General features: G+C 35.5%; 1 protein-coding gene and 1 pseudogene across 5 annotated transcripts in view; one reads left to right on the top strand and one right to left on the bottom strand.

Annotated features, from left to right (window-relative positions):
• Positions 1 to 23,181, top strand: part of ZGRF1 (zinc finger GRF-type containing 1) — a 77,037-nt gene that overhangs the window by 2,408 nt on the left and 51,448 nt on the right. For 4 of the 5 annotated variants that reach the window (XM_041759600.1, XM_041759603.1, XM_041759602.1 and 1 more), the window contains exons 2-8: positions 325 to 414; positions 1,540 to 1,620; positions 9,361 to 9,420; positions 10,953 to 11,138; positions 11,469 to 13,734; positions 17,022 to 17,095; positions 21,228 to 21,278. In XM_041759600.1, the coding sequence (XP_041615534.1) occupies positions 394 to 414; positions 1,540 to 1,620; positions 9,361 to 9,420; positions 10,953 to 11,138; positions 11,469 to 13,734; positions 17,022 to 17,095; positions 21,228 to 21,278 (2,739 nt within the window). In that variant the 5' untranslated portion in view covers positions 325 to 393. The remainder of the gene's footprint in view (positions 1 to 324; positions 415 to 1,539; positions 1,621 to 9,360; positions 9,421 to 10,952; positions 11,139 to 11,468; positions 13,735 to 17,021; positions 17,096 to 21,227; positions 21,279 to 23,181) is intronic. The other variant, XM_041759601.1, reaches the window with a different exon arrangement.
• LOC121493299 lies at positions 19,286 to 20,847 on the bottom strand (annotated as a pseudogene).

Raw genomic sequence — 23,181 nt, 5'->3', positions numbered from 1 at the left:
AGCTCTTTCCATAAGGAATTTAATTGTTGGGGGAAGAGGGATCATTCTCTGATGCATGTTAGGGCACTTGGAAAACACAATGCTAATTATTTCATATATTTTACTTAGTTTTCTCTTTACTTGGCAAATTCATTTTCCACAGGATGGGGTCACTTTTTTATTGTGTGCTTAGTATCAGATAATTTGATTACACCTGGGTTTCCCTTGGTAGTCACATAGTCTTAGAATTCTTATTCCTTTCTCATGTCAAGAGTTTATGGGGAACAGTTGAATTTGATATTATTTTCATCAGAGTTGAATATTTCTTGTCTATTTTCATTTTAGATCATATAAATAATTGAATAACCCCGACTATTTTCTGGACCAGACTGATTTATAATTTTAGAAGAAATAATGGAAAGCCAGGAATTTATTGTGAGTTGTACAAGTTTTCACTATTTCCTTTTTCCTTTATTTATTTTTTAATCCTCTATTTAAAAAAATTTTTTTTAAAGATTTTATTTATTTATTCATGAGATAGAAAGAGAAAGGCAGAGACACAGGCAGAGGGAGAAGCAGGCTCCATACAGGGAGCCTGACGTGGGACTCAATCCCGGGTCTCCAGGATCACGCCCTGGGCTGAAGGTGGCGCTAAACCGCTGAGCCACCCAGGGATCCCCATATTAAAAAAATTAACTACCCCAGAGAATTTTGATTATGGGGCTTATATCTATTGATGTCTTTCATATGAGAAATTATAACAAATATAAAAAATATTTGTTAATTCATTAAAAATAGCCTGTTATATTGAACATAAATACTTTTTAAATGGAAATAGCTATATTTTCCAAAACAACAACAGAAAAAAACACACTGAAAAGAGTAGCATTGCTATACATTTTTTTGCAAATCTCCATAACATTTGATTTAATAGAAGACAGCTAAATTCTTATATCCATCCCTGCATTCAGTCTGAAATTGAATCTTGCAACATTGCACCTACATAACCCTGGGAGATGACTATGCACTCCCAAAGAAATGAGAGTAAAAAGACAAATAGCATCAAGAAAATGGTTTTGACCTTAAGACCCCTGAAAAAAGTCTTGGGAATCTCTAGGAGTCTCTGGACTACATTTTGAGTATAGATTATGACTATGTGTAACCCAACAAATTTTTGCCCTCCCACTGATGACTGAGAAGCCCCAAATTATTTTTTTTGTTTAGTTTTCAGTTTTCTCCTTAAATTTTATGTGTCCTTTCTACCCTGTTTTTTCTTTTACTACCAAGTTTTGTTTTTTGAAATTGATGTTTTGTTATTTATTTATTTAATGTAAGCTCTATGCCCAACATGGAGCTTGAATGCACAAACCTGAGTCAAGAGTTGTATGCTCTACCGACTGAGCCAGCCAGGGGCCCTGATGTTTTGTTGTTATTGTTATGGTATCTTTTATTTCAATAAAATATATCTAAATATTTTTTATATGTGGGGAAGGGTATAAGGATGTATAATATTTAATACATATAAATAGAAACCATTTCTTTTGTACTTTTGAAAATAAGGTACTGTATACTCATCAAAAGATGAAGAAGTCAAAAGTGTGGCAAGATGGAATTCTGAAGATCACTCACTTAGGAAACAAAGTAAGTGCAAAGCAGTTGACTACAGAAGCTAGATTCTTAAAAAAAAATAAAAAAAAAAAGAAAGCTAGATTCTTGCCTTTGATCGAATATTAAGAAGACCCTGTAGAGGATAAAATGTTGGATATGTCCGTAAGCTGATACAATATGAAAACAGAAGTTGCCACATTACACTGATTAATTTGTGCATTTTAAAAGTTCAGTAAACATTATTTAATTTGTTTTTTGATTTTTAAAATTTGAATTAGATTTTCTATAAAACTTTATAGTAATTTTGGCACATTTTTTCTTTGCAGGCAATAAGAATTTAATGATACAAAAAAAACTATATTAAAATATATTTCTAACACCGTAATGCTCTCAGTGAAATGATACATATAGAGTTGACACACCATTTTAGGAAACTTGCCAATGTCTCCAGGATCACACCCTGGGCTGAGCCACCCGGGCTGCCTTAGAATTCTTCTATTTTCACATTTTCTCTGAATCATTTACTTTGATTATGATATGATCCTATCAGTCTTGAGAGAATTATTTACCTAGGTTGTCTTTTACTCTGTTAGATATGGTTATCTCCTTTATGGGTTTCTTTTCTCATTCCAAGTGTCTCCATGTACTGAATTGTAATTTTTTCTTACCAGTACTCATAACCTTATGCAACATTCTTGGCTCCTCTATTCTTCGCAATAGTTCTGAGTTGGAGACTCAGGAAGAGCCAGTGTTTCAGTTTGGGTCAAAAGGCAGGAGAGCACGCCTGTCATAGCTCAGAGACAGGCAGGAATTTTCTCTTACTCAGTGCTTCTGTTCTCTTCAGTCCTTCTGCTGATTGGATGAGGCCCACCGAATTAGGGAAAGCAATCTGCTCTGTATATTTTTATTGAGGTATAATTGACATTTAACATTCTATTAGAGATTCCTAGGTGGCTCAGTGGTTTAGCGCCTGCCTTTGGCCCAGGGTGTGATCCTGAAGTCCCAGGATCGAGTCCCACATCGGGCTCCCTGCATAGAACCTGCTTCACCCTCTGCCTGTGTCTCTGTCTCTGTCTCTCTCTCTTTCTCTGTCTCTCTCTGTGTTTCTCATGAATAAATAAATAAAAATCTTTTTAAAAAAACATTATATTAGTTTCAGGTATACAGCATAATGATTTGATATTTGTATATGTCACAAAATGATCGCAATAAGTGTAGTTACCATTTGTCAGCATACATCGTTAACAAGATTTTTTTCTTTTCTTTTTTGTGTTGAGGACTTTTAAGATTTATTCTTAGCAACTTTTATTTTTATTTTTAAAAGATTTTATTGAACTGCTCTTTAGTCCTGATCTTCAGTTAAAGATCTCCCATATTCTTTTTTTTTAATTTAACTTTATTTAAATTCAATTATCATATAGTGTATTATTAGTTTCAGAGGTAGAGTTCAGTGATTCATTAGTTACATATAACTCCCAGTGCTTGGGATCCCTGGGTGGCGCAGCGGTTTGGCGCCTGCCTTTGGCCCAGGGCGCGATCCTGGAGACCCAGGATCGAATCCCACATCAGGCTCCCGGTGCATGGAGCCTGTTTCTCCCTCCGCCTGTGTCTCTGCCTCTCTCTCTCTCTCTGTGACTATCATAAATAAATAAAAAATTAAAAAAAAAAAAAAACAACTCCCAGTGCTTATTACATCATATGCCCTCCTTAATGCCCATCACCCATTACTCCATCCCTCCACCAACCTCCTCTCCAACAATCCTCAGTTTGTTTCCTATAGTTAAGAGTCTTGGGACATCTAGGTGACTCAGTCAGTTAAATGTTTGCCTTTGGCTCAGGTCATGATCTTGGAGTCTTGGGATCAAGCTCTGTGTTGGGCTCCCTGCTCAGTAGGGAGTCTGCTTCTCGGTCTTTCTCTGCTGCTCCTCCTGCTTGTGCTCTCTCTCTCTGTCTTTCAAATAAATAAAATCCTAAAAAAAAAAAAAAACCTTTTAGGGTTTGTCTCCTTTCTGATTTTGTCTTATTTTCCCCTCTCTTCCCCTACGATCCTCTCTTCATGTGATAATTGTCTTTCTCTGACTTACTTTATATTCTGTTCTTACTCCACTTATCTATCATTGTGAAGTTATAAGAGAAGCTTTTCAATGTAGAGAGCCTACTTATTTGTAAATTAACATTTAATTAATTAAAATTAAGTGAAAAACTAGTTTTGCTTTCAGCCTTGGAGTTCAATTTACAAATCCTATTAACTTTAACTTTCAATGGGTTTAGTGTTCAGTCAACTTAGTTGTACAAGCTAGATACTTTTTTTTTTTTTAAGATTTTATTTATTTGAGATAGAGTGCAGAGTAAGAGAGTGAGCAGAGCTGAGGAAGGGCAGAGGGAGAGGGAAAAGCAGGCTTCCCACTCAGCAGGGAGCCCTACTAGGGTAGATCCCAGGACACTAGGATCATGACATGAGCTGAAGAGAGATGCTTGACTGACTGAGCCACCTAGGCGCCCCACTAGATACTTTTTTAAAAATGATTTTATCTTATTATTATTTTTTATTTTGAGAGACAGAGAGCTCTTAAGTGTGAGTGGGCAGAGGGAGAAGGAGAGAGAATTCCAAACAGGTTCCATGCCCAGTGCAGAGCCTGATGCCTGGCCCAATCTCATGACCCTGAGATTATGACCCAAGCTGAAATGAAGAGTCAGGTGTTCAAACAATTGAGCCACCCAGTTGCTCTAGTTAGATACTTTTAATAATCTGTTAACAAACATAAAAATTTTAAATATTTTAAATTTATAAATTTATTTGATTTTTTAAATTTTTCTTTATTTTTTTTAAAGTATTTTTAAGTAATCACACCCAACATGAGGCTTGAACCCACAAACCTGAGATCAAGAGTCAGATGCTCCTATCAAGTTAGCCAGGAGCCCCACACCGCCCCCAACTCTTTTTAAAAGTGATCTCTCTACATCCAAGGTGGGCTTAAACTCTAACTCCAAGATCAGGCCTCACATACTGTATTGACTAAGCCAGCCAGCTGTCCCTGAGTTTCTTTAGCACCATAGTTGTCCTAACAAACAACAGCCTCCCAATTAAATCCTTCTAGTGTATCTAAGAAATTAAACATAAACATAATTATTCTTAAAATACTATAAGTTTTCTAATCCTGTTTATAAATAGTAAAATTAACTTACCATTTTTCAATTAAAAAGTAACACCCAAAATTAATTTCTAAGTACACATTTAGAGTCATAAATGTGTAATTTGTCTAATCTGTTAGATGCATGTAAAATGTAAATTGAAACATTATAAGTAAGTTTTTTTTGAGAAAGAGGGAGCAGGGATGGCGGATAGGGGTGGAGGGGGAAGGGGAGGCTCCACACCCAGCACAGAGTCTGATGTGGGGCTTGATCTGATGACGCTGAGATCATAATCTGAGCCAAAATCAAGAGTTGGACACTTAAACCGACGAAGGCACCCAGGTGCCCCTACTTTAAAATAAATAATATTTTTTGAAAATTAAAATAACACAGAATGCTTTAAAATCATTGGGTGCATAATTGCTAAAACCTATTCATGATCTTAATTCAAAACATTGCTATATTTGGTTTGAATTACTGCCTTATCACTGTCCATTTCAAATGTTTCAGGAGTTAAAAGGCACTTTCCCATAGGGGCCGCCTGGCTGGCTCAGTCCAAAGAATGTGTGACTTTTGATTTCAGGGTCATGAGTTTGAGCCCCACAATGATTACTTTAAAAATAAGTGAACAAAAAAAAAAAATAAGTAAACAAACTTTAAATAAAAATAAGTAAACAAACTTTAAATAAAAATGTTACTGTCCCAACTAAATTGGAGTCCTCATTCATATTTTTTCATCATTTGATTTGTCCTAAACTAATGAATCCATTCACTGTTGATGATATTCTATGTAATTTTCTTTCTCTCTTTTTTTTCTTTTTAAAGATTTTATTTATTTATTCATGAGAGACAGAGAGAGAGAGGCAGAGACACAGACAGAGGGAGAAGCAGGTTCCATGCAGGGAGCCTGAGGTGGGGCTTAATCCTGGATCTTCAGGATCAGGATCAGGCCCAGGGCTGAAGGCGGCGCTAAACCGCTGAGCCACCTGGCTGCCCTCTATGTAATTTTCTAAAAAACGTTTTTCCTATTTGGTTGGGCCAACTCTTCAAAGTCTCACAGATTTTGTAATATTAAAAATCTCCGATTAAATTCTGCATATCCTTTCTGTCCTCTGGTACAAAATTATAATATTGGGTCACACTAGTGTTGTAATCCAACTTTATCTTCAACTATAGCATGTATCTATTGAATGTCCATTTTATCCTTTGCATTGATAAGTCTTATGAAAACAAGATAAATTCAAGTTAGTCGCAGGGATTTTCTGTGATCCAGGAAAGTTAGTAATCTCACTGTATACTAAATAACACCCTTCTTCTCAAATCCAAGCCAGTGCTTATTCTCTTGCTAGTATTACCTTTACCTGTCCAAGTCTTTGCTGTCAGGGTTGATCATCTTCATTATTTGAGTCAACATTTAATAAACATATTTTGCTGGTAGGCAATGGGACAATTTAAATAAGACATACAAAGGCAATGTAGAAGACCAGTTAATGTCAAATGGACCTGAGTTTGAATCCTGGCTCTTCACTTATTAGATGTATAATCTTGACAAGTTATTTAGCTTCTCAAGGCCTATGGTCTCTTTAAGTTGTCTTGAGGATTAAATGAGAAAATGTATAAACCTCTTAACAAAGTGGCACATTGTAAGAATGCAATAAATGGTAATATTATAGTTTTTGTCTTCAAGGAGCTTTTATCTAAGAACATAAGGATTATAATATGTATAGAGATATGCTTAGGGTTCTATAGAAGCGATATCAAAGTCTGGTTCAGAGGAGTCTTTCCAGATAAAGAGTATTTTTTGAGTATTTGTTTTTTGTTTTGTAAACAGAATTGATGGGTTGGAGGGAAAGGAGCTAAAGTTGGTGTCATAGTTATAACAACATGGAGGCATGAAACGTAAACATTTGGGGAACTAGAAGCCATTAAATATACCTGGAATGAAGGGCTCGTATTGGGAAATAGTAGAATGTATGGCTTAAAGGGGTAGTCAGGAGTCATATCATGAGAGAGTTTGTATAAGCTTTAGGAGCCAGTAAAGAATTATGACCAGAGAGTAACATAATCATGTTTCTGTTTTAGAAAGATCACTCTGGCAGCAATGTCTAACATAACTATTAAACTGTGTAGGATGAAAGACTGAATTTAAGAAGACTGTAAGCTAAAGAATAACACAAAAATGATGGGGATCTGACCAAGTAGTCATTAGCAATGACAATGGAGAGAAAGGATGATTAGAGAGAAATTATGAAAATATTATAGAATCTTAAGTTCTTGGATATGGAAGGTGTGAAGAATCCATGATTTTCAGGCTTTTGTATGGTGATTATGGTACTGAATAAGATATTTTGAAAAGAAAAAGCAAGTTAGGGGAAAAATGGTGGTTTTTAAAAAAGATTTATATATATATATAGCGAGAGAGAGAGAGCACATGCGCATGCATGTGCTTGCAGAAGCAGGGGGAGGGGCAGAGGGAGAGAAAATCTTAGGCAGACCTTGCACTGAGTGTGGAGCCCAATGTGGGACCAGATCCCATGACCCTGAGAGCATGACCTGAGCCGAAATCAAGAGTCAGATGCCTAACTGAATGAGCCACCCAGACACCCCCAAAATTGACTTTTAGTTCCATTTTAAATGTAATGATTTTTTTTTAAAGATTTTATTTATTTATTTATTCATGAGAGACACAGAGAGAGGGTAGATATATAGGCAGAGGGAGAAGCAGGCTCCATGCAGGGAGCCTGATCTGGGACTCGATCCCAGAACTCCAGGATCACACCCTGAGCCGAAGGCAGATACTCAACCACCGAGCTACCCAGGCATCCCTTGAACATAATGAATTTGTAGTGTCATAGGACACATTTAAGCAATTGGCTCTAGAGACCTGGAACTCAGCAAAGTTCTGGACTACTAATACAGATGGGGAGTATATGGCTTTTAGATGATATCTGAAGCTTCTGGAGGTGATTCATTCATTTATTTCTTTAACAGATATTTTGTAAGCACGAGTTACACACTGTTCTATGAGATGCAGAGGGAACAAAACACATGAATCTCTGACTTCATGGAAAAAGCAGGGAGGAGACAGGCCAGTAAACTAAATGAATATGTTTTCCTAGTCGTTTAGTCAAACAACTAGGAGTAGAGTGAGCAAGGATAAGAATGGAGATCAAGGGGATTATTTAGGCCTTATTGGTCATTGAACTTTTGTTCTTGTTCTTTGGGAGCTGTGGAGATACTGGAAGGATTTGAGCAGAAGCATGACATGATCTGCTTTGTGTGGATGTTATTACTCAAGAACGGGGTATAGACAGGTGCCTGGGTGGCTCAGTTGGTTAAGTGTCTGACTCTTGATCCTAGCTCAGGTCTTGATCCAGGGTGGCGAGTTCCATCCCTGTGTTGGACTCCTCCATACTGGGTGTGGAGCTTACTTAAAAAAAAAAAGAAAGGATAGAGTATAGAATGTAAAGAATAGCAGAGAAAAGATAGAGCCTTTGTAAACACCAATCTTTCAAACAGCTGTATTGAGATATAATTCACATGCTCTTCAATTAACCTATTTAAAGTATTCAGTTCATTGTTTCTTAGTATATTTACAGAATTTTGCAACCATCATTACAGTTTAATTTTAGAACATTTGTAACCCCAAAAAGAACTCTAATACCCACTAATAGTCACTACTTAGTACCCACCTCCCAGCCCTAAGCAATCACTAGTCTACTTACTGTCTCAATAGATTTGCCTGTTCTGGACATGAATGGGATTATATAATTGTGGCCTTTCATTGAATGACTTCTTTCATATAGCATGCTTTCAAGGTTCATTCATGTTGAAGCATGCTTCAATACTTTATTCCTTTTATTGCTCAGTAATAGCCTATTGCGTGGATATATCATATTTATCCATTCTTCAATTGATACACATTTGAGTTTCCACTTTTTGGCTGTTATGAGTAATGTTGCTATGAATTTGTGTGCAGTTTTTTGTGGAGACAGGTTTTCATTTCTCTATACTGAGTGGAGTGGAATTGCTATTTTTAACCTTTTAAGGAAAAAAAAATGGCTAAAGACACAAGGAGAAACCCAGAAAATTATAATTACCATAGCTTCTTTTTTTTCCTTCCATTCAACTTGTAGAGAATTCTTTATATATTTACTGAAACCTTTTTCAGATATGTGATTTGTAAGTATTTTTCCCAGTTAGTAGCTTTCCTTTTTAAAGTTTTATTCCTTATACCTCATAAACAAGTCTCCTATCCCAATGCTGATGACTTACTTCAAGCACTGATCATCTCCCCAATCCTCCATGCCACACCATTACTGTAATTTGTTTACTTATCTTTCTTCCTGTTTTGCCCTCTAATGCATTCCAATTCTGTTTTTTTCCCAGTTCCATTCCAGGATCCTCCTGGTAGAGATTAAGTTCGTGAATTTCTTATGCATATGCTTTTGCTTTTTTGCACAGACTGAATAGTTGCTTAGGAAACATTTGAAGTAGATGCACTTTCTAATCCAGAACAAAGTGGGTATTTCTCTCATGATACGATTTACTTATATAAACAGTTTTGATTTGCTATTGAAGATGTTTAAGAAAAGCAGAATTATATTGTTTCTTTTTAACATTTATTTTGTTTTAATATAGGCAGTTTTATATGATGACAAAGGAGAATGTTTGGAGAATATATTTCTTAAGTGCCTTGAGGTATTTTAATGTTTCTATTTTTAAGTTACTTAAATCTCTATATTTAAGTTAAAAAATCTCTTTACCTCCTTTATGAATATTGTTAAAGTCATGGTATGGTATCTAAATTTGATACAGTAAAACAGACAATAAGACAGACTTTATTGTGTTGGTCTAAAAACTTGAAATAATTTATATAAAGTGCAATTTAGTAAGTCTTTTTTAAAGATTTTTAAAATTTATTGATTTCAGAGAGAGAGAGAGAGAGAGCGCTTGAGAGAGAGTGCAAGCAGGGGGAGGGGCAAAGGAAGAGGGAGAAGCAGGCTTCCCCACCGAACAGGACAGAACAGGGAACCTGATATGGGACTTGATCCCAGCACCCTGGTATCATGACCTGAGCTGACAGAAGACCCTTAACCGACTGAGACACCCAGGCACCCTAGTTTGGTGATTCTAAAAGTGTTAAAATGCATATTCTTATTATCGTTATGTTGATTTTGGCCATGATGTTAAATCTTTTAAAATTTTTTGTGGCATTAAGAGTGGTTGTGGTGTTTTTGTATTTATCAAGAGGGTCTATGAAAAGTACTAGCTCAGTAGATGCTTAATTGGATATAACTACTGTTGTTATTCATTTTAAATCATTTCATTAGAAAAGACTAAGCACATTATCTGTGATAATACACAGATTTTGTATATCACCACTAGGTTGATAATCTTATTTTTTTAAAATTTTATTTATTAGAGAGCAAGCGAGTATGTGTGCACAAGCAGGGGGGAGAGGCAGAGAGAGAGAGAGAGAGAGAGAAGCAGGCTCCCCACTGAGCAGGAAGCCTGGCCTGGGGATGGATCCCAGGACTCTGGGATCATGACCTGAGCCAAAGGCAGCCGCTTAACTGACTGGGCCACCCAGATGCCCTGATAATCATTTTTATGCTTCAGTCAGAGACAATGGCGAGTACTATATTTTGGGGGTTTTGTTAGTTTGTTTTGATTTTTCAAAAAGAAAATTTTGTTATTAAAGTAATGAAAATGCTTTTTTGGAATATGATTTAAGCAACTGTAATTTATAATAATATTTAATTTGTGGTAATTATGAGCATGTAATTGACATTAATTTATAAAAATGTATCATTGGTATTTGACAGCTCTAATTTTAAAAATTACATTTAGTTGTATGGATTCTTAGTGCGCTCCTTGAGAGAGCGCATATTTGTCTTGCTTGGTGAGCTCCTTGAGAGAGAGCATATTTGTCTTTTCTTTGTACCTCCTGCATACAACAAAGGGTCTCACATACATAATATTGAATAAGCAAATTAGTGAAAATTTTTTTGCTATATTATTATCCTTTTTTTGTGCTTATTGATAGTTAATTGGTACATGAAAATAAATGAAGATTTAGTTATTGATTCATACATTGTAACAATTATTTATTGAATATTGTGTTTTGCTAGTGCTAATGACCTACTGGAACAAATAATCAAATAATTAGATGTATATGATTTTAAATTTATTTTCAAAAATTAATTCTTTAAAATTTATTTAAAATTTAGGTGAAGCCTGGAGATGACTTAGAAGGTGATCGATACTTAATCACAGTTGAGGAGGTTAAAGTTGCTGGAAGCATTGCTATTAAACCAGATGTCATTAAAGAAACATCAGAGTTAAATCCAAGGAAATTTATATCCTCTGGGCGGTCCCTTGGATGTCAGCCTGCTGGTTTAAAAAGGAAGTTTACTGTAAGTTTCTCTGTTGAAAATAAGAAATCAATGTATATTTATATTTTTTCAAGAAGTACTGAATTTGAAATTATTGTACTCTATCATTAAAATAGTACTTCATAATGCATGTTTAGGTAGACAGGAAGTAAACCCCAATTAGAAAAATCTTATTAGAAATGAGTGTTTACATTTTAATTTTACAAATTTTATATCTTTATTACTTTACCTTGCAAAACACACTCCCTTTTCTTTCTTTCTTTTCTTTTTTTTTTTTTTTTTTTAAGCCAATTCACTTCATAGTTTCTTTCTAGATAATGGAAGAGCTAATAACTGTTTTAATATTTTTAGGGTTTTCAAGGACCACGTCAAGTACCAAGGAAAATGGTTATTTCAGAAAGTGATGAATCAGCTGCATCGCTTGAGGCTAAGAAACCTGGCCCTATTTTTCTTTCTCCCTTCTACAACACACCTCCTTTGTTTTCTACTGCTGGCAAGAAAGATACAAATAATATGCCGACAGACCCTGAGAACAGTGTCACTTACAAGAACAGAGAGAAAAATGGCTTATATTATTCTTCTGTTGTCTCTACTCCATCCTTTAAGAATAACCCAGAAATGCTATGTGAAGAAAATTATTTTTGCTCACCTGTCTATTCTGTAAATAAGCATTCAGATTCTTTACTATCCAATGAGGCCATAAAAAAAGATGGTTTGACATCTCACTGTTTAGGAGTTTCACAAAACATCAGAAGCAAAGCACAGATATTAGCTCTTCTGAAGTCCAAATCAACTAGTATGGGTAAAGAACTAGATTCTGGGATTACAGAACATTTCCCTCAGATACAACTACAAGAAAGTGTAAACATTCCTTCTAAACCAAAGTGCATAATTGAACAAGACAAGTGTGGTGAGGTGAAGAGCACAGACAATTTACACTACCAGCATCAATTGGAAAATACTATGAGATATAAAAGCAGATGGGCCATGTATTTATCCTCACAGAGTTCACCTGTACATTCTTCTACTGAAGATGGAAATAATATAGAAAGGAAACCCAAAACTCAGGGAGATAATGTAAATTTAAATTTGAAAGACCTGGTACAAAAAAGGATACAATTTTTTGAAACATGTGCTGAAAAGGGTAAAAACTATAATGAAGACAAGCCAGTAGGTGATAATGATCAATCTTGCAATCAGGAAGTAAAATTGGAAATTTCTTCATTCTGTAAAAGCAATAGCTTACCATTTACCTGTAGCAGTGTAGAGAATGATGGCCTATTATCAGAATCTGACATTCAAAAAAGTAATAAAATACCTGTTAGTCAGGATGACCAGATGTGTCTAAAAGGATCAAATCTCATTAGAGAAAATGCTCAGAAGATAAATATATGTGGAACCCCAGAAAAGTATGACCAACCCATGTCGTCCCTGCCAGAATCTGAACATCTACAAATCGAGTCTTCTATAAGTAACAATTCTAGGATCTCTGATGACTTTACCAATATGCTTTCTAAAAGTAATACTGATAACGAAAATCTTAATAGTATTCCTGAACCAATGAGTAATGTAACACAGCCACTTGTGGAAGTGACTTTTAATCTGAACAATTTTGAAACCAGTGACTCTGAGGAGGAATCACAAGAAAATAACAAAATTTCCCAGGATTCAGACGGTTGGGTAAAGGAAACTCTGGTTAATGATAGCAGTTCAACTGTTCAAAAGAGATGTGAAAATATAAGCTGTAAGAAAGTTAACAGTGAACTTTTGTCTCATTTAACATCTATGGAGGATAAGCCTACAGAGACATTTCCTAAAGAGACTCTGCTGTCACAGTTTTGTGATAAAGCGTGTATAGGTTTTGACACAGGACCTTGGAAAACTGGAAACAGAAAAGAAATAGAAGAGTATAATGACACATTAAGCAGTTTTGATTCATCTTTAGAGTGGACTGATGATGTATATGTAGATAACAATGAAGATGCTAATAAATCTATACAAAAAGTCAGAATTAACTATGATATTACTTCACTACTGAGTAAGTCTAAAGGTATAAGCTCAAATTTACATATTCCTCAGTTAAACATAGCCACTAATCAGATTCCTGAAAACAGCCTATTCTCGAAACAGTCTGGCCTTCAGCCTTTTATAATGGGAAATAAATTAGACAAAAATGATGAACAGGTTTTACTGTCAACTTCTAGCAGTGACATCAGTATCCAACAATTAAATGTTAATCAGAATCACTCTGAAGAACCTGTTGCTCTTGGTAAATCAAATACTGAAGTTTCCAATTCTTTGTTGTACCCTCTGGAAGAAGAGCATCCTATTTCCAAAGAAACAGAAGCATGTATTCCTGAATCCAAAGATTTGGGAAGGATTAGAAGTTTAGACCATGACCATATTGAAGTAGAACCTGCTGGAGAAAGCAAACAACATTGGAATAGTCCTAGGAATCCTTCAGAACTCTCTGGATTAATAAATAACATTTCCCTTTTAAAGTCATTGTCTGAACATAGTACAGCTTTAGAAGGCTTGGAAATATTGAAAAAGAAAAATACTACCTTTAAACAACAAGGAACTCTACAGACATATAATCCAGATAGTAATCCTGAAGGTTAGATTGACATGTTTGTTTTGGATTGTTCTTTATATATCTCAGAGGATGAAAAGTATTTGCTTTGGAAGCTACATTAAAGAATTACAGATTTTTTTTTTTTTTAAAGAGAACAAGAGAGCAGGCGGAGGGGCAGAGGGAGAAGGAGAGAAAGAATCTTAAACAGGCTCCACACCTAGTGCAGAGCTTGACAAGGCCTCGATCTCATAATCCTGAGATCATGACGTGCTGAAACCAAGCATCAGTTGTTTAACCAACTGAGCCACCCAGGCTATAATACACATCAAATGGCTTCCAAATTATTACAGTATTATCACTACTAGCAAGTTTGTAAAGTTCACAAATCCTTTGATTTTTTTGTTTGGTTTTGCCATGTATCCTACTGAGACTATATAGTTAGAATATCATGTTCAGAAGTTGCTTGGGTGGGGGCATCTGGGTGGCTTTGTTGATTGAGCATCCAACTCTTGGTTTTAGTTCAGATCATGATCTCAGGGTCCTAGGACTGAGCCCCACATCAGCTCTGTGCCGGGTGGGGAATCTACTTGAGATTCTCTCCTCTCTCTGTCCCTCCCCTGCTCATGTGCATGCTTTCTCTCAAATAAATAAATCTTTTAAAAAAGTTACTTAGGTTATTTTCTTTAGTGTGATTATGTTATCATTTGATGTAAATGTAGTTAAAGTTCACTGTTTATATTCAGTATGAGGACTTTTTTTGCCCATCCTTGATGATGTATGTAAAATATTAATCTAGTTCAGAAATCGAAGCTGTATAAAACCATCAACTCAGATCTCTTCCTTATGCCTTTCATCCTGTTTTTACCTACCTGTTATATATAGCCAATATGTCATCTCTGTGTTTCTTTTTGCAAAAATAAATAACCTCCATACTTACATTCTTATTCCCTAACTTTTCAACAAAAGATAGTATACTGTATATATTCTTTAGCACCTTCTTTTCACTTACTGTATCTTGGAGATTGCTTCCTATCAATTCAGAGGACATTTCTTCATTTTATTGTTTACATGTGTGTAATATTCGACTGTGGATAAACCATCATTTATGCAACCTGTCTCCAATACTTTGCTATTACAAGTAATGTGATACTAAGTAACCGTGTGTGTGTGTTTGCACATTGTTTGAAGTGTATCTTCAGGGCAAATGTCTAGCAGTAGTGTCGCTTGGTAAATATGTGCCTTTATTGGATACTTCAAAATTCCCTCCATTTCTTACCCCTACCAGTAATTTGGGAGAGTGTTTTTTTCTCTAGTCTTGCCAAGAGTGTGTTACCAAGCTTTGGTATTTTTGCTAATATGATAGATGAGAAATGGCATTTCAGTGTATTTAAATTTGTATTTCTCTTACTACAAGTGAAATTTAACATCTTTTCATATGTTTAAGCATCAGTTGTATATATTTTTCATAAACTGTCCTACCCTTTTTTCCAGATTTTTAATGGCTGTTGGTCTTTTTTATTCTCATTGATTTTTAAGAGTTCTTTATTAGAGATGCTAACCCCTTTATCTATGATATGTATTGGGAAAATAATGAAACCAGAAATAACAGTTGACTAAAAATGAATTTTTAACTAGATTGAGCTATGATTTTTTTTTTTACAATAAAGTTTTTTTATTTAATCTCTACACCCAACATGAGGCTTGAACTCATTACCTTGAGATCACGTGTTCCATACTCCCCCGCTGAGCCAGCCAGGCTCTTCTGAGTTTCATTTTTACAAATAATAACCACTTTAAAATTATAGTCTTCTTGAAGAAGACTATAGTTTTCTTAAAGAAATTGATATGATTGAACATGTACCTTTTTCTTTAAGAAAAAAAAAAAATCCAGGGCAGCCCCAGTGGCTCAGCAGTTGAGCGCTGCCTTCAGCCCAGGGCCTGATCCTGGAGACCCAGGATTGAGTCCTATGTCAGGCTCCCTGCATGGAGCCTGCTTCTCCCTCTGCCTGTGTCTCTGCCTCTCTCTCTCTCTCTCTCTCTCTCTCTCTCTCTCTCTCTCTCTCCCCCCCTCTCTCCCTCTCTCCCTCTCCCTCTCCCCCCTCCCCCCCTCGTGTTTCTCATGAATAAACTCTTAAAAAAAATCCTATTTTTAAACAGATAACTCAAGCAGGTAGTATGGCGTAGCCACCCTGTCCTCTTTTCCATTCTGCAGACTTGTCAATTCTTTTGGCAGGAGAGTCTGCCTGTTCTGACTTTTGTCTGAAAACCTTTATTCCTGGCATAGCTGGTAGCTTTTTCTTGTATTCAGATCTCAACTTAAATGTTGCTTTTCATGAGAGATCTTTCTAATCATCCTATCTAACATTATTCTCTATCATATCAACCTTTGTTATGAAGCTCTTTTGTATCATAATCTGAATTTATCTGGTTGTTTAAATTTTTTGTGGCCTTTCGTTAAAGAGACTACTATTTTCCCAGTGCCTGGTACAATGTACTTAGAAGATAGTTGATTTTTTTTTCCTCAAACCAGAGTCAAATGGGTTTAAGATAGATTTAAAAATAGCATTAAGTGCTTTTTTCTTGTCTGTATTTGCATATAGCAGCAGTGTCTTAGCAGCTTAATAGTCTTAACTTTATTCTAACAGTTAATACTTCATTTTTAGCATATTTTAGTATAAGTTATTAGCTGTTGGCTTGGTATTTATTTTTCAATTAGTTTGAAAAAAAGAAAAGGAAACATTTCTACTATTGACTTAGAAAGTAACCAAAAAAGTATTTTTTATTGAATTTTTATCATGAAATGTTTGACTACACATACACTACACAGATATACAGAATAGTGAGTGAATCCTGAAATAGCCAATAATCCTAAAATATCCAGATTCAACAATTATCAAAGCTACCCTATCTTCAAGCTTAAGTTGTATTCCTTGCTTTATAAAAGAGGATTTTTGAAAAGATGTTATTATTTTTAGGTAAGTGCTATACCCAACATGGGATTCAAAACTATAACCCTGAGATCAAGAGTAAAAAATGCGGGCAGCCTGGGTGGCTCAGCGGTTTAGCACCTGCCTTTGGCCCAGGGCGTGATCCTGGAGTCCCTGGATCAAGTCCCATGTCGGGCTCCTTGCATGGAGCCTGCTCCTCCCTCTGCCTGTGTCTCTGCCTCTCTCTCTCTCTCTCATGAATAAATAAATAAAAATCTTTAAAAAAAAAAAAAAGTCAAAAATGCTTCACTGACTGAGCTAGCCAGGTGCCCCTAGAGATGTTTTTAAAAATTTTTAAAAACTATACGTCTGAGGAATAAAATCATATTTTATTTATTCTAGCTAGGAAACGATCGACTGCAGAAGTTTTGCGAGCTTTACCAAAGTTGCCTCCTCTGAACCAGGATTCTCAACAGGTACATTTTTTCCTATATTGTTTTATTTTGATATAGAATGTTCTGTTCATGTAATGAGATTACAGTAATATAGTGAGTCCTGAGATATTTTGTTTCATGACCTCCCCACTGTATCTCAGTAATTGTTTTCATTACATCCTTTGGGGGAAAAAGAAAAAAAAAAGCCTAGCAATTCCATTTATTAGATAGTAGTTGAACAACTTACTAAGTATTATGTCTTCATAATTTTGTAAGCTTTTTATTTTTTCCAATTTTATTGATAAAGTTGACATACAACATTGTACCAGTTTAAGATGTACAAAAAAAAAAAAAAAAAAAAAAAGATGTACAACATAATGATTTGATATATGTATATGGATTACTGTAAGCATTTTATTTTATTTTATTTTACTTTACTTTTTACTTTATTTTTTACTTTACTTTACTTTTTAAATGGTCTCCTTGCCCAGGGCAGAACCTACTATGGGGCTTGAACTCAAAACACTGAGGTTAAGACCTGAGCTGAGATCAAGAGTCGGCATTTAACCAACTGAGCCACCCAGGCACAATCCCTGACCCTGCCTTTTTTTTTTTTTTTTTTATAAGTATGCTCTACCCCCAGTGCAGAGCCCCGTGTAAGCATTTTATTTTTAAATACATGCAATAACTAATGGAATGTATGCACTTGTTGGGTATTGCACAGCTTCCCTAGCTTTAGAATAGATTAGTTTTCTTGTTCACATTGATTTTCACATGGTAATTGATTTTTATCATAGCAATTTCTGAAAACAGCTTTCAAAAGATATGCCATTGAAATGACATAAGATCTGATGTTGAAACTGAACTAGCTTGAGTTAGTTCATTCAATGATCAATAGATGTCAAGTGACACTTTATTTCCCTTAAATTATTTTTTATTTTTTTATTTTTATAATTTTTAAAGATTTTATTTATTTGAGAGAGAGAGAAACTACACAAGTGGAGGGAGGAGCAAAGGGAGAGTGTGGAGTCCAGCATAGGCCTCAGTCTCACAACCATGAGATCACAACTTGAGCCAAAACCAAGAGTCAAATGCTCAACCAGCTGAGCCACCCAGGTACCTCTTCCCTTAAATTTAAAACATTTTGTGGAGACCCTGATGAGTTTACTCTGGCACCCCAAAGTACCTTGTTGAGCAGTTTAGGAACCATGGTAATACTATTAAAATTGTAGCACTGATTAGAATACACTGAAATTCTAGAATAAATCATTTAAATTAGTTTTTCTTCTTGGGGATGCTATTATCATATTTGGAGGGATATTCATTATATGGCACTGCTCTTTCTAGAAGACATGTTTGAAAGAAAAGAAAGTGAAATGTTTCATTTACCCTTATTTTTTATCTTACTCTGTTTTCCATGTTACTGTTTTTTTTTTTTTTTTAAATAATCCTGAGGGGTGTTTTCTTTTTTAAATACAGAAAAAAGTGAAGAAAAATAAAACCTTACCACTGATAACTATTACTGTTTCCAGCATTTTTTGGCCTATTTTTAAAAATATGGTTAGATTGATGTGTACAGATAGTTTTGTATCTTTTCCTCTTACTATATTATGTTTTTCTTGGGTTGCCTGGGTGGCTCAGTCAGTTAAGCGTCTGCCTTGGGCTCAGGTCATGATCTTGAGGTCCTGGGATCGAGCCCCACATCAGGTTCCCTTCTCTGCGGAGAGCCTGCTTCTCCCTCTCCCTTTCCCTCTGCCAGCCACTCCCCCTACTTGTTCTCACACACACTCTCTCTCTCAAATAAATAAAATCTTTTCACACACTCAAATAAATAAAATAAAGTATTAAAACTATATATATAATGTTTCTCACATTATTAAAAGACTTCTTAAGTATCATTTATTTATCTATTTATTTATTTTTAAAGATTTTATTTATTTATTATTCATGAGAGACACAGAGGCAGAGACACAGGCAGAGGGAGACGCAGGCTCCATGCAGGGAACCTGACATGGGACTTGATCCCGGAACTCCAGGATCATGCCCTGTGCTGAAGGCAGGCGCTAAGCCACTGAGCAACCCAGGGATCCCCCTATCTTCTATTTATTTATTTATTTGTTTAGTTAATTTTTTAGCTGCTTGGTTTGTAAGTTTATTATTGTCTTTGTCTGAAAAATCTTCATAGAAAATTGTGTTTTGGGTTATTAGCTCTTAGCAGTCTGCTGCTGAGCTCTAAGGAAGCTTGCCTTCCTTTTAGCTACCCAGTCTTTCTTCTTGAGCAAGGGGCATTTTGTAATGGCTCCACCTCTTTCTAACTTCTTTCTTAGGCTGCTGCTTCTTTTCTTTTTAAGATTTGTTTATTTATTTATTCATGAGAGACACAGACAAGCAGAGATATAGAGGGAGAAGCAGGCTGCCCACAGGGAGCCCAATGCAGGACTTGATCCCTGGACCTGGGATCACACCCTGAGCTGAAGGCAGATGCTCAACCTCTGAGCCACCCAGGGGTCCCTAGGCTGCTTCTCATAGCCTAGATTCTCTCATATAGCAGCATGAGCTTTCTTATACATCTCCATTTTGTCTGGAGTTATGCTCTTTATGTATTGAAAGAGTTGTTTCTTATAAGCATGTTCATATTCTCCCATTAGTAGCACATATAATCTGCAACATTCTGACTCATGATGTGCTTTTGATGCACTTCTGCATTGAATTCCTCGTTTTCTAAATCATAACTAGCGGCGCAGCCCCAGTGGCACAGCGGTTTGGTACCGCCTGCAGCGCAGCGCATGATCCTGGAGACCCTGGATCGAGTCCCACATCAGGCTCTCTGTATGATGCCTGCTTCTCCCTCTGCCTGTGTCTCTGCCTCTCTCTCTCTGTTTCTATGAATAAATAAATAAAATCTTTAAAAAAAAATAAATCATAACTAGCGAATCATTTGGTACTGTGAGGGACAGATAAGCCTCCATTCACAGCTCCCTGGAGGACCCAAAAAGCTTTATTTCCAAGAGTAGTTCTGGCAAGCCCTGCATCCAAATAGCAGTTGAACATACCAGTTGACCATCAGTTTTCCAGTCACCTCCACTTGGCCTTCATAGAACTCAGCAATGTCAAACCTATTGAGAACCTGTGGGCCAGTAGCCTGCAGGTACAATATGCTGCAGCGTGATTTGTCAGGGCAACCTTCACTCCATACACTGGGAGCTCATGATGTAAGTTAAACAAACTATCATATCTCCTATATGGGCATAAGTAATCTGTCAAATCATATCTCTGTTGGTTACACAACAGAGATCTTAATACACATCCTGTATTAAGATGTGTTGTACCTATTTTTTCCTGAGTTATCAAGTGTTTCCAAGTATAGTAAACAGCTTTGCCCTCTCATCATCTTCTGAATTTCACTTGGTACCTCTTAAAGTAAGCCTTATTCTTGACAACTGTAACAAACCCTATCCTGCAGAACAGAGACCAAGTGGGCAGCTCACCACAGACCAGCAATTAAATATATCTTTTAAAGGTTACTTACCATCCCATCTTATGGATATCCTATGCTTTGGATAAGCAGTGCCCTATTTTGAACATTTAAGTTATTTCCAGCATTTTTCTAGGATAAATAGAAGTTTAGTAAATGTTTTTGCACATAAATTATTGTTCACATTTTAAGTTTTTTCCTTAGATTTGAGTCCCACAAGTGGAACTGATGACTTGAAAGGCTAAGAACAATTTTCTTGATTTATATTGTCAAAGCTAAAAATCTTACAATATGAATATTTATTTTACTTCACATTCATCAGTACTAAGATATTTTCAATTCTGGGGCACCTGGGTGGTTTGGTTGGTTTGGCATCCAACTCTTGATTTTGGCTCAGGTTGTGATCTCGGGATCTTGAGACCAAGATCAGCATCAGGCTCAGTGCTCACTGTGAGGTCTGTTTGAGATTCTCTTTTCCTCTCCCCTTTCCCTCATTCTTGTGCTGTCTCTCAAATAAATCAATCTTTTAAAAGTATTTTCAATTCTTGCTGTCAGAATAGTGTTAAATTAACATTTTGTTTTTACTCATTTGATTATTAGTGATAGTGTTCTTTTATTTATGTCCAATAGAATTTATATTTTATTTTGTAACTTACTAGTACCTTTTAGTTATTCTTATATTAATATTCTGTTCCTAAGATTATAAAAGAAAATGAAGTTGAACCAAATGAACCACTTCAGTCTTTGCAGGTAAGTTAATTTTTAAAATATAAAGTAGCCAGAAATTATAGTTGTATGTATAGATGTGGCATATAATTTTATGTTTATGTTTTATATTGTCAGCTTTCAATCTCATTTGTAATTAGTTACCCCTTCATACTATTTAAATGGGCCTGCTGTCTTATATAAATGGTTAATAGGATTTGGTTAAATAACAAATCTTTTGTCACCAATAAGCTTGTAAACTTGCAAGCATTACTTAATCCTGGAATTTTATAGCTGTACTTGCAACTCTGTTGCCTACAAGAGAACAAAACAATATTCATATAGTTGTGGCTCAATTATTTTTCATCCTTATATAATAAGATCAAATATATAAAATCATAATTAGCAACTGCCTTATTACAAATGATCACATTCTTAATTCTTTTTTTCACTTGAAAAAATAGGGCTTAAAGTCTTTCAAGGACAATTATCACAAAGTAAAACTGCAAATAAATACTATCACTTTCCAGAAGGAGTTGCCATTTAAAACAAATATCATGTGTGTATTATATATATATATATATATATATTTTTTTTTTTAAAGATTTTATTTATTTATTCCTGAGAGACACAGAGATAGAGGGAGAGAGACAGAGACACAAGCAGAGGGAGAAGCAGGCTCCATGCAGGGAGCCCGACGTGGGACTCGATCCCAGGTCTCCAGGATCAGGCCCTGGGTTGAAGGCGATGCTAAACTGCTGAGCCACCCAGGCTGCCCCAAATATCATATATTTTTAAAAAGCTGTTGTAATCTCACAGTACAGAAAAATGTTTTACGATCTTTTGCAAAAAAAAATTTTTATTTAAATCTTTAGCATTAATATAGGAGCATATTTGCATTTTTGTAATACCTTTCATACTACAACTTTCTAAAAATCTCTTCATGTACATTAGTATAGAAAAAACTGAAAATTTAAAGTTAGGGTGCTCTTTGAGGATATATTTAATGGCACTGCTATTTTATTTCTGCTAGTTTTATTTCTATAATTATACATAGTAAAGCAGAAGAAAAAATGCTGTGCTAATTGATTTTTAAACTCATTGTATTAAAAAAAATAAACTCATCGTATTAGAAAATACTAATTCTAAAATATGAGTTGAATGTTTTCAAGAACTACTTGGTTGGCAGATGTGCTAATGTATTTTTCTTTTTTAAAGATTTATTTATTTATTCATGAAAGACACAGAGAGAGAGGCAGAGACATAGGCAGAGGGAGAAGCATGCTCCTCGCAGGGAGCCTGGTATGGAACCCGATCCCAGATCCCAGGATCACATCCTGAGCTGAAGGCAGACGCTCAACTGCTGAGCCACCCAAGCATCCCTAATGTATTATGTTATTAGTGGAAAGTAACCATTATTTGAAGAAATACACTACATTACCTCTTCTGTCTATTTAGGGAATTTTTTTCTCTGTATTTTTTAAACATAAAAGTTTCTCAGTTAAATTCCGTTTGACTAATTCATAGTAGAAATTATGGTTGTTTTATATAGTTACTTGGGGAACTAAAAATTACTAGTTGCTGTTGTCTATATCTTGTTTTTATAGTTGCTAGAAAATTATTCTTTTCTTTTCTTTTCTTTTTTTTCTTTTATTATTTTTAATGTAGCCTGATGTAGGACTCCATTCTGGAACTCTGGGATCATGCCCTGACCCGAAGGCAGATGCTCAACCAGTGAGCCAATCAGGCATCCCTAAAAGAAATAAATCTTAAAAAAAAAAAGTCATATGCTCTACTGACTGAGCCAGCGAGGTTGTCTGATTCATTCTTTTTTTTTTTTATTTTTTCATTTATGATAGTCACAGAGAGAGAGAGAGAGAGAGGCAGAAACACAGGCGGAGGGAGAAGCAGGTTCCATGCACTGGGAGCCCGATGTGGAATTTGATCC

Source organism: Vulpes lagopus, chromosome 6, assembly GCF_018345385.1.
Source record: "Vulpes lagopus strain Blue_001 chromosome 6, ASM1834538v1, whole genome shotgun sequence".
Classification (NCBI taxonomy): Eukaryota; Metazoa; Chordata; class Mammalia; order Carnivora; family Canidae; genus Vulpes; species Vulpes lagopus.
This window is presented reverse-complemented; position numbering and strand designations above follow the sequence as displayed.